Raw genomic sequence first — 18,348 nt, 5'->3', positions numbered from 1 at the left:
ATCATCTGCCAAAGGCTGTGCTCTGTGGCCAACTCAAGAACTGCTCGCAACACAGAGGAAGGCCAAAGCTCTGATACAGCGACAAGGTCAATCAAGGTCTCAAGAAATTCAGCATTCCCACTGACAACTGGGAGAACCCTGCCATCAACTGCTCACAATGGAAAAGCCAAGTCAAGGCTGGTGCAGTCATTGTGGAGAGCCATCAGAGAGCCCAGGCTGAGGCCTGCAGGTGAGCTAGGAAGTAGAGTGTGCTCCAACCTCCATCTGGTGAGTGGACCTGTAGCCACTGTGGGAAGGTCTGCCGCTCATGCATTGGACTCTTCTCCCACACTCACTATCAAGCACCATTGTCTGACTGACTTCATTGTGTTTCCTTTCATCTGTCAAGATGTTGGATGGCCGTAGTAGTGGTCTCAATCAGTTCCTCATGGAGCGGTGTCTGTATCACAAATGCTAACAGCACAAAGGCCCCCTTGTTGGCAGCATGAAAGGAGAGAGAATGGAGTATGTAGCCTACACTATTCTTAGTTGTTGTCAGTCCAGCTCAGAGAAGTAATAATACTGATAGTTGCAGAGGTACCTGCCCACGTTCTATCTGTCATGTGGGTAGGTAGAAGATTCCATTCTTTAGGGTTTTCAATCCAGTACTTTTCCACCCACACACAATTCAATTAGAAAAACCAAAACAACCCCTCAGAATGTATATCGCTCCGCTCCTTTGAAGCTTCTACTCCCTGCTAGTTAAAAATTCATTTGTAAAACTGTTTATAAAAGTACACTATTTACCTAGGCCAGAATCATCATGGTCTAATGTGTAAATGCTAAGGCTCATGTTCCATCAGAGCCATGTCTAACGCCCACATTGTGAAAACTTGCTGGAAGTTACAGTCACTTCCAAAATAGAGCTGCATCTATGCTAGGATAATTGAGACCCATAATTTTCCACTAGTATAGCTCCACAGCTGGGAACAATAGCAGAGACAGTAGCATAGACAAAATTCAGTCATTTTTTACCACTGTGTTGTCTAATTCTGTGCTGGTAAAAAAATGCCTGTGTGCTGTCAACACTGTATCCTACCACCAATGAAACTATACCAGTGGGTATTTATGAGTCCTGGTTATTATAGTGTGAGCAAACTCTAGGTGAGCTAAGCATGGCAGACTCAGCCTCATGAATGTCTTAGGCCCCAATTCAGGAGAGCATCTTTATTCAGGACAGCACTTAAGGATGTGCTTAACTTTAGACACATGCTTAAATCCTATTGACTTTACTCAGACTTAAACCATGTGCTTAATTCCTTTCCTGAACTGGAGCCTTAAAGAATAATGTTGATACAGGGCTTATTTTTTGTTTTGTTTTAAGAAAGAATAAATCATTTGAAAAGGCTGCTTATGGGTATCACTGTTAAAAAGAGAAAAACAATCCTTTTGTAATTCCCACTCCATAGCTAGAATGAAAAGATGTTTAAATGCGAGTTACGTAATAAGCAGCTAAACAGAGAAATATTCTCAGTCAATATAAGCAATGAATGGGCAATCATCACTCTTCTTTATGGCTAGCTGGCTAAAAAGATTGATTCAAAAAATTGTAGTTACAGTTTATGAGCCAGATCCTGATCTTGTTACACCATTGTAAATGAAGTTACTCCAGTTTTACGCTGCTGCAACTGAGATTAGAATCTGGCCCTATGTAGATATTCATCTTATCTAGTTCTAAAAATAACATTACATTTCAACCGAAAGAGCAAAGAAAGAAAATAAATCCACTGACACCATAATTTGTCTCACTAGATCATTTTTATACTTGCGTTCCATTTAAAAGAATAATCTGTAAATTACTTATTATCAAGAAAAGTTATTTGTTTGCACTAATCAAGCCTTAAACTTAGAGGCATAATATGGAACTAATTATTTTTAACTAACTAATCAACATGCTTCATTCATAAGTTGGGATTTATCAATATAGCACATGAAAGGAGAGAACATATTATTATTTCAATTTAGATAATATGCAAAAAACAGTGTGTTTGTAATGACCTGCTTTCACTGAATATAATCAAGCTGCAAAGCTCTATTACAGGCTGGAAATAGCAGCAGCTTACTTTAATGAGATTTCTGGCTCTGGGCCCCAGCTGTTCTACGCAAGGCTCTCCCCTTGCTCTATGACCTACCAATATGTGCTGTCACCAGTAATGAGACAGGACCTATTTCCTAACATGGGGAAAAATTGGAAAGTGTGTGGTCAATCGACTACTCTGGCAGATACACACACCCTTTTCCCAAGCATGGAAGAAAGAGGGGAACATTTAATATGCAACATCTTTATCGGACCCCACCGCTCCAACTTGCATTAAGATAACGTTAAACCCATAAGCCAGAGAATTCAGTGTTAATGCTGAAACTCTATTCTTAACTCATCCCTGTTGCACATAGGTATTGGTGTTCATTAGGTACACACAGTATATGCCCCTCCCCTATGAAAGTCCCCTGACAGAGGACTCAAGTCTGCAAGGCATGGGGAAGAGAGGATGATTATCGTCGTAGCCTTAACTCGGAATTTTCTGGATTTGGTGGAATTATGTTAGAACAAGGACTGGGAACATGCCAGGAGCCAAAGTGCTTCATCTAATTTGCATAAAATGAGCAGATTGCCACTGCTTTTGTTTTTAATATGGAGATGAAGCCTGGAGACTACAGGTTACAGCAAGCAATGCTGCATCTCTATCTGAGCAGCCTAGTCACTGAGCTCAAGCTAGAGCACTGCATCCTGGGACCTGACATCTCTGAAGGCTGTACCTCTGAAACAAAACACTGGGCTAGCCTCAGGTTCCACTGTAAACTCTGTGAACTGCATTTTGGTCATCCTTAATACTATTTTCACTGTTCTTTTTACGAGAGTTTCTTTATCGTGTTCAAAGAAAAAAAAATCCCTCTCCTGAAAGTGTTTGATAGTTTCAGATTTTTATTTTTTAAACATATATGTACCTCAAGGCCATAGCACCTCATTTGGAATCATTCAGGCCTTTCACTTGAATCCGTTGTTTAGGGACAAGAAGCTGTCATATGTCAGTATTTCAAGCATCTAAAACCCAGAAATTATTCTATTGCCCTGCATACAATCCTCCTAGGAAAAAGCTGATGAACATTTTAGTCAGCACACGGGAAGGTGTGTGGATAACTGCACTTTGAAATTAAATGACTTGCTGCTTTTTAATTTGTCTTTTCACCCTTCCAAAATACCCAAAGGCACTAGCTCATATTATAAACGAATGGGCTTTGAAATCTTACTTTGAAAAAGGAAGATGTTACTGAAGCTATGTCTACACTGCAATTGAAGATGTTATTGCATCGTGGGTAGACATATCTATGCTAGCTTTGATCTGTCTAGCAGAGCTAAAAGTAGCAGTGAAGATGTGACGGTGGAGACTTCAGTGCAGGCTTGACATGTAAGTATGGACCCAGGGTTCTGAAGTCCATGCCACTGAGTCTTCACTGCTATTTTTAGCCGTGCTAGATAGATTAAAGTTAGCATAAGGTATGCCTACCTGAGCTGCAATCACACCTCTGATTGCAGTTCAGTTGTGGTGTAGATACAGCCTGCATTACATTGATGATAATACTTGGCACTTATACACTGTTGCTCTTTACAGGCATTGACTAATGACCCTCACAACACCCATGATGTATTCCTATTTCATTAATTATTCCTCTTTTATAGAAAGGTAAACAGAAACATTGAGGATCTAATTCTCCACTAGCATAAATGGGCTCAACTTCCATTGATTACACTGAACTGAATTTGGTTAAGAATACACACATTACTCTTGTCTACACTGAGCTTTTTTCTTGTCTACCCTGTTGCTCCCCCAATGGTAGTAATGCTGTGTCAGAGCTAGGATTTCTAGGATTAGGACTCAGGAATTCCTTCCTGTGGGGACCCTGCCCAATCCATAATGGTTAGATACCACAGTAATATGGCAGGTGCTGTATAAAACTTATGATTGGTAGAGCACAAGCTGCTGCATTTTTGGAAATTAAATGGCAAAACAGATTTTATTTCAAATTTTCTTTTAAAATATGTATTTTTGTTGGAATTGTTCTATGCCCAGTGTTATCCCAGAGAGAATTGTTATGACTGAGTGAAAATAAGAGTTTTCAACAGTCAGGTTGCTAATCTTTTAAGTGTAGCTGCATAAAGAACCCCACTGTCCTAATACTACCTATTTCCTCTTTTAAATTATTTATATATTTATTATATTTTACATGAGCTGTGGAACCTGGAGGCATTTTTGCAGTGTCAGGTCATTCTGAAGCACATTACATACAAAGAATCTACTCCATTACATTACAGGGCTAGCAAATGCAGTTGTATGTGATCTTGTTCATTAATAGTGCATAATTACTGTATGTGAAATAGTTCTTTGGGCAGTGATGACATTTTTTCATAAGGACTTAAAGCTCCAAGGCAATGTTCTCTATTAAGGGGCTGTTTCACATAGGAGGGTATATCAATATACAGTACCTTAATGCAATTGCAGAAAAATAGTGAAGGCTGCTTAGCCAAATGAAGCTATTAACATGTATAATGTATTTGCCACAAGATTTAAATCGTTTACTGAGTTTATAAAAATCACATTTCATATCTCAGCTCTGTCATTGGAATACCTAGTGAATATCTAGTGAATAGCAGTTGCAGCTACATCAGTTTCAGACAAATACTAATTTCCTATGTAGAGATGAATTTTTGTTTTTTCTCTGAAGCCTATAAAATACTTGTGCACTCTTTGAAAATTGCTATAAAACCAGAATTTTCTCTAGATCTTGGATAATATTAGCTATTCCTAGCATGCCTGAAGATTTTAGCTCAGTCATCCTGGAGCGATGGTTGAGGACAAAACATTTTCTTTCAAATCTGTCAGTTGCCTTTAGCACTGTTGAACATGAGCAGTGCCCTATGTACTGTGTGGCACGTTAAACCTAAGCTATTTAGCGGAGACACCAGAACTATGCCCCCCACAAATCCTCTTACCTTCAATTATTCCTTCCACCCTCTGCAATCCAGTCCAATATGTACTGTATTCCTAATACTGTAAGTATAATTTTAATCTTGACACTTCATTCAATTAATTTCATGTCACCCCTAATATTTAAATGTTTAATGGGTTGCAGGCTCCTCTATGGTAAGGCATAACTGCCCCACAGAAGTTGCCAGAGGGGAAAGCTGGTGGTTTGGGCACATGGGTGGGGATTTTGACACCCAAGAAGCAAGAACATACGTGAGCTGTTTTTGGTACTTCGGATATAGTTGTGGCATCTGGTTCTGGGAAGGGGTTGCATCTCCTCTTTCCACTCCCTCTTTTGGACAGGGCCTTTAAATCTGTGGGAAACTGGAGATTTGAATTCCTTGTCACTCCACTCCAATGTCAGCTAATACATCCCACAATGATAAATGAGCATGTCAGCCTGATGTTTTCCTAATATTATTGGCAATAGTACACAATGCTAGCATTTAAAGTTTGTGTCCTTATTAACTGAGGGTTCACCTTTCTATCCAGATGTTACCATGGCATCTGCACTCAGTGGAGGCACTAGAATTTACAGTCCCCTGATTTAAAAGAGGGGACTGCTGATAGGGCATTTTCCATAAGGGGCGGGGTGGGGGAAGGAGTCTTTTGGCTTGAGAGGGCCCTGATTTTTTAACATCCAGGGCATACTGCAAAGCACATCTGTTCTCCTGGGCTTTTCTGGAAAGAGAGAGGTGAAGGATTTAAGGATTGTGAGTTGTAGGTACTGGGTTTTTTAGGCGGGGGGGGGGGAGGGTTGTGGTTTTTAGGAGGACCTACCACATTATGTTATGGCTTATTATGCCATTAAGTTGGTTGTGTCATATTCGATATTGTTATTTGGGGTATATGGCTTGGTTGGCAGAGTTCTTCTATTTTGCATTGAGAATATTTACTCTTCGTTGTGTTTTATCATTTGTACAGCACTAAAACTTTGGACAGGTGCTTTATTAAATCCAAATAAACCACAATCAAGGTTGTTTCTGAGTCATTAAAGTAAGTGAACAGATTTTTCTGCACCACTGCAGCTTTTCTCAATTTTTACTGTGACCCAAGTCACAATCTAACATTTATTGGGTGATGTGTTGCAGTCAGAATTGTCAGGATAAGGTTTGTACAAAGCAGGCTAGGAAATCTAATCCTCTAAGAGAGCAATACATTCCCCCTCATGAGTTAGCCTTGCAGTGAGGAGCTGGTCAAGGAGCTTGTGCCCCTGAAAAACTATTGTAGGAGGGTCCAACTCAGTGGTTAGCGCCATTGAAGACCCATCAACTAGAACTGTCTAATAATGCCAGTAGAAATGGTCTGTAGAATTCCCCCATATAAGTCAATAGAAACTGAACCCATTAGATAGTGGTAATACAGTAATTTGTTATGATACCTTACGGTTAAATAATATTTTAAAAATACTTCATTTCTAAAGCTCTTTCAGGAGAGAGGTGCTAGCTTCATACATCACCACTGAATTGCAGCCTCCTCTTTGATGGAGAGTGGCCGCAAACTTGCACATTGCATCTTACACAGTCTTGATGGTGGGGAAGGGAAATTTTAAAATATACTAGAGCAAACCTCCACTCTTGTGGTCATGGGATCTTTAATGTCCAGGAGGACCAGACAGGAACTTAGGGTCAGATTTTTTTTAAAGTTATTATGGTACCTAAAGATACAGATAGGTGCCTAGGTGCTTTTGAAAGTCCCAGTAAGCGCCTTTCTGCAGTTTTAGGTGCCTAAATACCTTTAAAAAAATCTGACTTTGTTTTTAAGGTTCCACCCAAAAGAGACCCATGTAATAAGTGTCAGGGAACTCTACAGGAGGAGGAGGATGGACTGACTTGACCCTGCAAGTGTTTGGGTTTGTGGTTTGAGTGAGTCTAGATATTACAAAGGTCCTGCTTAGACTTCTAAGCAAATATTTAATTAGAGCAATAAGAATATGTATATATTGAAGGTTTTTAGAAATAACTGTCACTGTTTTAATATGTCCATCACTGCAGAAACTAGTAATAATATCTTTAGCTCTCAGTGGAGGCTGCTGCTCTTCTGATATTTCCCAGCAGGAACTACAGGCTGGTGATGTAGCATGTGATTTGGAAAATGCAAGCTCCTATTTTAACATTTGGGAAAGCAGGAGACTTTCAGAGTTGTTTGAAATTCTATAGCTGTTAAATGTGATTGATTTCAAAGTATTTATATAGCATCTAAATTAATCAGTTAAAAAAACTCCACACAACTTATGTGGCAAATCATAATTCCTCCTGTTTGTTCATGCATTCCAAATAAAGCTCAGCTGCATTTCCTGAGCTTTTCTTACTTTACATCATCAAATCATCAATGTGGCAGCTTCCTTTCTGGTTGCTGATATTTATAGACACTACTAATTTTCTTTAGTGATTTATTCTTCTTTGCAATTACATGTCATGACTGCAATCTCTTCTATATCATTGTGCAGTTTTCCTTCAAGAGATTGTATAAAATGACGCAAATCCTGCTGGGAAGCCGATGCCATCAAAATATCACCTGTTGAGAAGCCTCCATCAGGTAGCTAGTGCCAGGAAACCATGTTTTTCATGCAAGGTGATTAGCATCAGAGTTTGGAAGTTCTACTTGTATCACTAGTTGATCAGCACTTTGCTAATGCATTGCACGGGCGTGCCTGAATTTAAATGAAGGCCAGCCACGCAGTCCTTTTCCAACTGTTTATTCAACAATACATTGTTGGAGCCAGGTTCATTGCTTCTTGACAGAAGTGCTTGTTAACTCTGAATCTATGATGATGATGATAATAATAACCGAGTGACTGGAAAGTGTAGAGAAAAATAGTGTTTAAAATTCAGACAGGCTTGCATAGGTTACAAAACAGTAAACAAAAGGGGAAATTGTAACCCAGTAATTAGATGTTTGAAAACAATGATGCTTTTCATTGTATGTAAACAAATATATTTTCAGAAATAGGGTGTATACAATTGCAGAAAAAAGGGCTTGCTTAATAAAATGCATGAACAATACTGGATTTGTTGAAAATATCATGTCGCAATTGGGTGACAGAACGGGTTCAAAACGGCCTTGGAGTAGGTGGTGGTGGATACCCCACTACTGAGTGAAACTCTTTGAGAAGTGTTTCTATGTGGTGATTTCCATCTTTCCCTCTAGAATATACATAACATCTTAATTTCTTTTTCCCTTTTTTGTTACTTAACTCTGGAAAATGTTTGTATTTATTTATTTTGATTTATAGACATGCTGAAAAAGAATGCCTATCGCTAGATGCCCTTGACGTAACTCAAAGTATCAGTGTAGTACTTTAAGATCACTCATCACAATCCTCCACCCCATTATTTCCCCATCTCTCCAATTACAATCCTGTCCCCCACCCATTTTCTAATATCTGGTGGGAGGGAGGGAAAATGAGTCTATGGCAAGCACTGAAGTCCATCAACTTTGGACTATTTCAGACCATGATGGAGCAAATTCCAAAGTTGTGAACCCATCACAGAGAATACCCTGCTAGCATTCCGTATTATTTATAGCTCATCTGATCTCAACTGTAGCAGTGAGGCATGGCGACAGAAGTGATCTTTCAGGAACAGGTAGGTAGTTTTGTGATGGATATCCAGCTGCCCTGTAATAATTTGTGAATATTGTATACTAACCTGGTTATTGGGATATTTATTGTATTAATATATTGGTTTAGTTTAACTATGGGCTGTAAGGAAAACAAGCAGGAAGGGAAGAAGAATAGCTCAGGATAAATCACTCCTCATCCAACATTTGAGGATTGATATGGGCACTGTTGCATCTGGCTCGACCTCCTGTTAAGCCTACTGAACTGATTTTGTCCAGAAGCCGAAGAACTGACAAGAACAAGGGACTCTAGCTGGACTAAAAGGGGCTCTCTCTATCTTGAGTTGTTAAGGAGCTGGTCAGGGAAACCAGACTGATGCAGGCACCCACAAGGGTGTCTGAGGAATCTAGGCCTAGGATCATCACAGGATGATAGTGCGTTAGGTAAGACAGATGTGCACGTAGACTGTTGTTTTAAAATCCTTTTTATGCAGAAGGAAAAAAAACACAGGTGCCAAACCCAGTTGGACCTGCTGAGTAAGCACAGTCAGTACACAAGATTCTGTAGCCCAAGACTAGGCTAAGTATGGAAGAGTCACAGGATTGCACTCTAGAGGAGATAAAGGCATGAGGCCTATGACCTGAGAGGGTGCCCTCATAGAGATTACGAAGGGGGGAAGCCTAGCTAGCCCTGTAACCAGCACAGATTTGTTTATTTTTCATTTAGAAAATGCAACCAATACAGTCTTTATGCTGCATGTGTAATATTTAACATAAGATGACTTTTAAAAGACAGATATGGGAACAAAAGATTCCCTTCCCCCCTCCTCAGGATAAACTACACACCAAATTCCACCCAAGGAAGGCAAAAGCAATGAGCCCTGCATCCATACAGTCCATACACTGTTGCAGGGACAGATTTTCAACCATGTGAGGTATGCAAATATGTGTCTATTGTGTGCATGCAGAACAGATAACTGCACTCAAATTAAGCACGGAATTTCACTTTGCATACCTAATGGCCTTGAAAAGCAGGCTCACTGTATGGAGTTGCTATACAAGGTACAAGAATAATAACTAAACTTTTAATAAACATATAGGTATATCATAAAGTATGCTTAATTACTATTATAATATATATATATATATATTGCCTTTCATCCCTAAGCTTCCTAAAGTGCTTTAGAAACCAAGGACCTGATCCTGTAGTACTTACTCAGTAAAAACTCTTCACTAAAGTCAGTTAGATCCTAAGTTCTACTATATCTACTTCATACCAGTGCTGGTATTCAGGCTTAATAATGCTGTGGCCTGGGCGTGGTAGTTCAAGAAGAAATTACAATAATGCTCATGAGGGCAGACTAAATTAAAATGGTCCTTTCCTTCCACCACTCCAACTTTGACAGTTGAATTCCAGCACTGGTATACAGTGGTATGAACATGGCTCAGTATTTTTTCTATCCCTGTATAAACACCCCTATTTTTAGCTCTCATGTTATAATGTCCTCATCTCATCATCCTGAAAGATCCGATTTATTGGATATCACAATTTAAACCTCCACTTCCTTCCTCTACAAATGTAGCTAAGAATCACAACCCCTTTAAATTAGCCAATGCATGCACGGTGATTTCCGTTTGCATTGATACAAGAACATCTGATCTGACTTCTGTATTTTCTTTATGGGTTTATAGGTTTATGGGGCAAGGGAGGGGAGGAGGGGGAAACACTTGCAGATGAAAGATTCCAGCTGACCTTTGAAGTCATCCCGAATAGGCACCGCTCACGTGCCCAAATGACTTTGCTATATGTTCTCAATGACATCTATGGATAGAGTTAGTGCCAGAAGGACAACACCATGGTGAACTGAAGGGGAGAGGACTGAACAATATGTGCTACAATGGGTTGCCATCTTTAATGAGAGCAAAATATGGCTTCTTGGGTCTCATTTTATACTGAAACTCTTTCCCTATTTTCATTCTAGTTTATTTGTAACTCATTTGCTTTCAGTGGGAGTAGTTGTGGTGAATATTTATTTTAAACCCTTCATCCTTAAATGTAATGTTTTTGTTGGCTTTTTGATTATGAGGGGCCTGTGCAATTCCTAGTACCTGCAATCAAATTTATTGTACCTTCCTTTGTTTATATTCATGTTTATATCTTTCACTTGCAACTTTTGCCTCAGAGAGAAAATTCTAGTGCCAAAACACCACAAATTCTTGGATAAATTTTCAAAAATACTTAAGTGACTCAGGAACCTAAGTCCCAGGCTCATAAGTGGCTACGTCCCTTTTGAAAATGGGACTTAGACTCTTAAGCCAATGTAGCCAACTTTGAAAATTTGACACCTTGTCTTCGTATGCTATTTCTGCCATATAGAAATTAAAATGTTGAGATCAGATCTGATGGTATTTTGTCTGAATATATAACTCCTTGAAGCATTAAAGGCAGTGAGAAAAACACAAATATAACACCCGTGTCTACAGTGGGGTTTGTTTCCTGTGGAAGATGCATGTTCAGTCCTGTAAATTATTTCCTTTACCTTTTAAAAACACATATATTCTTCTGTAATGGTACAACCCCCCACTCCTTCAAGCAGTGATATTGTAATGTTTGTGATGATTAGATACTGCAGATATGGGGCAGATAGATTCTAGAACAGAGCTTCTCAAAGCCGGTTCGCTGCTTGTTCAGGGAAAGCCCCTGGTGGGCCGGGCCAGTTTGTTTACCTGCCGCGTCTGCAGGTTCGGCCGATTGCAGCTCCCACTGGCCGTGGTTCGCCGCTCCAGGCCAATGGCGGCTGTGGGAAGGGCGGCCAGCACATCCCTCGGCCCGCGCCGCTTCACGCAGCCCCCATTGGCCTGGAGCGGCGAACCGCAGCCAGTGGGAGCTGCAATCGGCCGAACCTGCGGACGTGGCAGGTAAACAAACCGGCCCGGCCCACCAGGAGCTTTCCCTGAACAAGCGGCGGCCCAACTTTGAGAAGTACTGTTCTAGAATATACTTTAGTATTTATTTTTATGGGTTCTTTGTTGCCTTGTTCTTTCTCTTGTTTTATTCCATTCTTATTCACTTATCATCATGTCTGTGCCCTGCAATCCACTCTTGCGATGACGTGGTTTTGATTACAGGGAGGTGGAGTTGCAATGGGCCTGTTCACAGGGTGATGAAGTCCTATAGCAAAGTAGGTTTTGTAACGTACATCAGTCCACGGGGTGATAGGGTAGTGCAGGCAGGGAGAGATTGCTATACTCCTCAGCCCCTGTGGTTTCAGGGTTTGCAAAAGGCTTCTGCCCTCAGGGCAATGTGGGGAGGGAGATGGGGCTTGTAATGGGCCTGAGCTTTCAGGGTGTGGGTGTTACAATGAGGTGTGGTTTGCAGTGAGCCGAAACCCTCAGGGCATTACTGGGAGGTGGAGTTTGCCGTGGCCAGAGCCCTCCGGGCATATAGTGAGACAGGGTTGGCAGCGGGTGTTACGTGCTCCCCAGGTTTCCCCCAAGCAGTTCTATATCTTACTGGTTTCAGGCCTTTTGCCCCTTCGCCTCCCCCATTTAACAATGGAGTTTTGCCCAGGGATGTGCCCCCTGCTCGTTCTCATCCATGCAGGACAACAGAGAACCAGCAGTTACCGAGCGCTGCCATATTCAAAGATGGCTGCTCAAGGAGTACCTGCTTTCTTCAGTCCAAGATGGCCGTCCTGCTGGCAGCTAGCAGATGCTTGCCCCAATCCATGATGGCCACCAAGCAGGGAAGAATGCCCACCACAAAGATGGCGGTCGGAGTGGCACCTCTGTGCCCCTACCAAAAATGGCCGCCGCCCCTCCTTGAATCTCATGACGTCGCCAGGAAGAGGCTTGTACAGCAGGCGGGGGCGGGGCCTCCGCCTGAGGAGACGCGAGGGAGGCGGGGCTGGAGGTGTGTCCTCCCCAAACCGGAAGTGCCGCGCTGCCTCCCTCCAGCTGGTTGTCATTTCGCTCAGCGGCTCTGTCCTGAGGAGACGGGACTCGGCGGCGGCCGGGAGGGGAGGGAGGTACCGGCTGCGGCAGCGAGCAGTAGGCGGCCGGGGACAAGAGATTCCGCAATATCCAGACTCGCCGATTACTGAAACGCCTCCCGACTCCTCGGAGCCGGTCTCGCGCCCCCTCCCCCCGCGATAATCGATTGTTTTACATGAGGGGTAAGGGCAATCGCCTGCCGCTGCGAGGACGCGAAGCAAGGAAAGGACGCTTCGGAGCCGCCGCCGCAGGACCCCACCCCCCTGGTGACTCCAGCGGTCTCCCTCCCCTGCAGTACTAATCGATCGTGACCCTGTCCCGTAATCTGCGGGCGATTTGGGAGAGCCGGTTAAACACCTTCCATGGGGGAGAGAGGAGCCTGGCCCCTCGCCGCTTGCACCATCCCCTCCCCGCTGGAGGCGGCTGCTCTCCTGAGGTAAAATCCCTCCTGCCTTCCCAGACGCCAGGACTTCTGAAGGGGGGGTGAGGGGGTACCCCATAGAGAACGGGGGCCTGGCGAGTCAGCCTCCCTGCATCAGCCTCTCGTCCCCTGCCGCATGCCGAGTCCCTGAGGTAAAATCCACCCTCCCTTGCAGACAAGGGCTCCCGGAGCTGAAGGAAGCCTACCTAGCTCAGTAAAAGGAGGCGAGCCCAGTACCAGAAACCACCCTTCCAGAAGCAGCAGCAAGACACCTCCCTCACCCTCCTCCTGCCCAAGTCATTGCCTGCTCTCACCCCCTCCCCCGAATGCTGAATGCAGATTTCTAAGATGAAACTCTTCTTCGGACAGCCAGGACTCATCTGAAGGACACAAATATCTGATCATAAATAGGAGGCGAGCCTGGCGAGCTCAGAAACCCAGACCAACAGGAGCAGCATCAAGAATCTACCCTTCTCCTGCACAGCTCACTCCCCTTTCATCTCCAGAATACTGACTTTCTGAGATAAAAATCTTACCCCTTCAGTAAGCCAAGACTCCTCTAAAGGACACATACAAAATAGTATATATTATTATTATTATACACAATAAAGGCTTACCGAGCAGCAGCAGGGGGGAAAAAAGCCTCCTGCACAATTCACTCCCCCACTGAATGCTAAAATCCTGAGGTAAAATCTTCCCATATTCACAGCAAGGACTCTTTTGAACAGGAAACAAATATATATTAGATTATATAGAATTTATTAAATTATTCCAGACTTAATTTTTTTTTTCAGCCAAGAGGTGGAGGGACCAGACGTCATTGTTTCTCTTTTCCTCTTAACTCATTTATGGCCGAGTCAAGGCTGTTGAGGAGGAAAAAACAGGATAGTTAAAATCTCTTTGTATCTCTCCCCAGAAGATTTTTCTCTTATTGCTGTGCATTTCCTTTAGGAAAAGGAAACCTCTTATTTTGCTAACCAAAGATTTATTTTTCTTTTCCTTCTAATCAGAGAAAGGAAACAAACATAAATTGACACACATTAAATATTTAAAGAGATTTATCTTTGAAAGAATCAAAACTTATATCCAAATCAGAAATATCTAAGGAGTGTGTGGAGGAAGAAACTGGAATATCTAGATTAAAACAAGATATTTGCTAGTTCCTCTTTGGTGGAGGAGGAGAGAAACACTAAACGTTGTTTTTTACAGGAGAAAATCAATCCTAACTATAATAAATGGGGGATTACGGGTTTGGAGTGTTAGTGCAAAACAACACTGGGAATAAGTCAGCTTTTCCAGTGAGATTTCATCCACATCTGCAGCCTCCACACCATCATCAAAATGCAGCCCCCAGCCCTGCTGGTTTTATAAATAACAACACAGCTGCCAATGGCAGTAGTGCTGGGTCAGCTTGGCTCTTTCCTGCTCCAGCTGCCCATAACATTCAGGATGAGATTCTGGGGTCAGAAAAATCTAAAACTCAGCAACAGGAAAAGCAAGAGTCTCTAGAAAAACAGCAGCTTTCCCCTAGTCAAAGTCAGGAAGCAGGCATGCTGCCTGAACCTGAGAAAGCTAAATCTGAGGAAAATCAGGGAGACAATTCTTCAGAGAATGGCAACGGGAAAGAGAAAATAAGAATAGAATCACCAGTGTTAACAGGATTTGATTATCAAGAGGCTTCAGGGCTAGGTACTTCAACTCAGCCCTTAACATCCACTGCATCTTCTCTGACTGGTTTTAGTAACTGGTCAGCAGCTATAGCTCCTTCTTCTTCTACAATAATCAATGAAGATGCCAGTTTTTTTCACCAGGGAGGGGTCCCTGCTGCCTCAGCTAATAATGGTGCTCTGCTGTTTCAGAATTTTCCACATCATGTCAGCCCTGGCTTTGGAGGTAGCTTTTCCCCTCAGATTGGACCCCTCTCTCAACACCACCCTCATCACCCCCATTTTCAGCATCATCACAATCAGCATCAGCAACAGAGAAGATCACCTGCAAGCCCTCATCCACCTCCATTTACACATAGAAATGCTGCTTTTAATCAACTGCCTCATTTGGCTAATAATCTTAACAAACCACCTTCTCCATGGAGCAGCTACCAAAGCCCATCACCTACACCATCTTCTTCATGGAGCCCCGGTGGCGGTGGATATGGTGGGTGGGGAGGGTCCCAAGGGCGAGACCACCGCAGGGGACTGAATGGAGGGATAACACCCCTGAACTCCATCTCACCCCTGAAGAAGAATTTTGCAAGTAATCATATCCAGTTGCAGAAGTATGCTAGGCCCAGCTCGGCCTTTGCTCCGAAATCTTGGATGGAAGATAGTTTGAACAGAGCCGACAACATATTTCCTTTTCAGGTGAGAGTCTACTCTGCTAATATACATGGAAAAAACGATTTGATTTAATTTTTATAGAAACGATAAGGGTTTTTTTGTTTTTTGCAATATAATTTAATTATCAGACTTGCATGGTTGAAAATGAATTTAATTGAAATAAAGTGAACATGTCTAACTTGTAATTCACCCTGTGACTTTTCAGTCTCCATGATCTCTGAGCTGTGAATCATGTATTTTTTTTCAATAGTGCTTGTCAGATAAATATCTATTTATAGCCCAGCGGGACATCTATTAAAGTTCAGTTCCATCGTGGTAATTAACATTACACGCAGTAAGCAATAACAGCTGGTGAACAAATGTTTCTGCTTTTTTAAAAATAACGTAAAAAGGAGTGAAGAAATGAAATATTTTTTTACTTTAACACTTATATCATTTCCAAATAGTTAAAATCTTGCACTATATCTTGAGAACAAGCATTCAGTAATCCTTAAATCTGTCGTCTGCCTTGCGTTGCAAAATAGTTCATGGATTTGCATTGTGACACGACTTAAATATTTTTTTTAGATTTTTTTTCCCCCCTGTACAATCGAAATTACTAATCTGATTTATTTTATTTTTTTGCAGTGAACTGCATAACATTTTTTTCACCAGCAATGGTAACAAATATTGGTTAAACAATATTAAATCTTTACTAAAAATAGATCTGGACTGGTCAGTTGTTGGCCTGCACTGTGCTACACCTTATACTGTCAGGAGGCAGGTTGTCTGACTCTTCAGATTCATGAGAAACATATCTAGTTTGTGGAGGTTAAAATTAGCTATCTGATATTGATCCAGATATACAATCAACATTTGGATGGTAATAGTTGTCTCTGTATCTGACCACTAGTTAAGACCTAGCTTGGTAGCTTTCATATGTTTAAAAAAGACCTCATAAGGTGGATCCATAACACAAGGTTCTTTAATGTCTAGTGGCTTGTTTTTCAGGATCTTCAGACAAGGGCAAAAGTAAAGATTGCAAAATGATTGCAGTATTTCTAGCCATGGTGTAAGAAGCAGGATGACCTACTTTTACGTAATTTGGGGATGAAAGATCAGTAGATTAGAAGAACCTCAGAACATTTGTCATGGTAACTACAAACCCACAAAGAAAATATATTTAGATCTATAATGACCTTGTAGAATCAGAGGGAGGATCAATTCATTTCCCCTCGGTAAATTATTCAGTTTGTTTGGTTTACAGGGCCTATGCAGCCTTCTGAAAACAGCAGCAGCTGCTGGCAATACCTTTCATTAAGGATTTCTTTTTACTGCAGAATCACTAGCAGTTTAAACATCAGGTAGAGTCCGTACCCTTGGACTGCATGGCAATAATAGATCTTAATTTTAAGAGTTGGAAATAATATAAAGAACTGGTGTCCAATATACCAAATTCATACACTCAGACCATTAGCAAAGAGACACAGCTGGAGTTGGTCTTTTTTCAGCCTCACTGCAGCAAGACTTGGCTTGCTGTTTAATTCATTCTGTACCCTGACACGTAGCTGATGTACAGAGTGACAGAACGAGATCAAGTGTGTACTTGGTGCCGCATTTAAGGCCCAAATGTATATGTACTGATAGAAATGTGCTCCTTTTGGTATTAAGGAAATTAACAAAGCTAAATGATTCCTGAGTGTGGCTTTTGTATTATGTTCTAAATCTCAAAATATGTCTGATATTTTATCATGGCTAAATATAATTTCTACACAACATACTGGTGTCTGTTTATGTAAACAGTAAGATGAAGGTATATATGTCAAGACCATGTCTGACACTTCTTCATGCCAGGAAAAGGAAAGTGTTGGAGTGAAATGCTTTCCAGTCTCTTACTATCCGTTATGTTCTGTGATGAACAAGAAAAGGGCAGGGCAGCAAAACAGGACTCCAGCACTGCAGATCCAGAAAAGATGTTGATGATTTTCCAGACCATTTTGGGTAATTGCTTTTTATAACATTTGTGGTGTGAAATCCTTAATACCTTTGTGATCATTTTAAAAGGTGACTTCAGTTCTGAGAACACTGGGGAAAAAATTATGTAAAATTTGGCCATAGGTTTTTGTTATGCTGGATGTAGGGTTCAGATTGTATTCTTGTGTCAAATCAGTCATGAGGATTTTTGCTTATGATGGAATACGTGAATGTAGTTGCACATATATGTAGTGTCCTTGAGGAGGCAATCATGTTTTGTCTGAGACTTTCATTACCAGAATCTTCTTAGATTGGTACCAAAATCTACCTTTGCTGCTGAAACAGAATTGGAAGTATTTGATTAACTGTGACTGTTCCTGGTTCTCCCTTTCATTTAACATTTATTTTCCTATTTAAATCTGTTCACGAGTGTTGCTCTCATATTATGAGAATTAGCTTATTTGGAATGCAAGAGTATGGAAGAAGAAACATGAATCTTTGAGAATGTGATTTTTAGAAAAGGTATCTTTACTCAAAAGCTTAGTGAAATACAAAAGTACATATTGGAGCATATCTTGTGACAGAGATCCTATAGCAGCCGTACCTAAATGCTCATTTTTTATTGACGAGTGTTGCATATGTCTGTGTAAATAACTTACGTGAACAAATGTTGATTTTAATTGTTTTTCCCTCATGACTCTTAATGACTTGCCATGAGACAAAAATCCCTAATTTTTGTAGATAAAAATAGGGATGATTTCTTGTGTTGATTCGCTTGGTATTTTTGTAACAGCAAAGGTAGCTCATTCGGTATTGTGGTGGCCATGTACAAATTGGTTTGGTGTTTGTGATGCCTAGTAGTTCTATAGTACTACTCGTTTGAGGGTCTCAAAGTCTCGGAGCACAAGAAGAAGGAGATCCTCTTCTTACAGTTGGGGAATCCAAGGCACAGGAGGTTGAGTGACTTGCCCAAGATCAGCTGGCAGAGCAGTAAACAAAACCTAGATATTTTTACTCCTCA

General features: G+C 41.3%; 1 protein-coding gene across 6 annotated transcripts in view; it reads left to right on the top strand.

Annotated features, from left to right (window-relative positions):
- The window catches only part of CPEB4 (cytoplasmic polyadenylation element binding protein 4), an 86,262-nt gene that overhangs the window by 16,423 nt on the left and 51,491 nt on the right, over positions 1-18,348 (top strand). For 2 of the 6 annotated variants that reach the window (XM_034779709.1, XM_034779712.1), the window contains exons 2-3: positions 7,513-7,637; positions 8,516-8,650. In XM_034779709.1, the coding sequence (XP_034635600.1) occupies positions 8,621-8,650 (30 nt within the window). In that variant the 5' untranslated portion in view covers positions 7,513-7,637; positions 8,516-8,620. Of the gene's footprint in view, positions 1-7,512; positions 7,638-8,515; positions 8,651-12,615; positions 15,399-17,282; positions 17,355-18,348 lie in introns of those variants that run through there. The other 4 variants (XM_034779710.1, XM_034779705.1, XM_034779706.1 and 1 more) reach the window with 4 other exon arrangements.

The sequence above is a fragment of the Trachemys scripta genome, chromosome 8, assembly GCF_013100865.1.
Source record: "Trachemys scripta elegans isolate TJP31775 chromosome 8, CAS_Tse_1.0, whole genome shotgun sequence".
Taxonomy (NCBI): domain Eukaryota; kingdom Metazoa; phylum Chordata; order Testudines; family Emydidae; genus Trachemys; species Trachemys scripta.
Note: the sequence above shows the minus strand (reverse complement) of the source record. Positions and strands in the feature narration are given on the sequence as shown.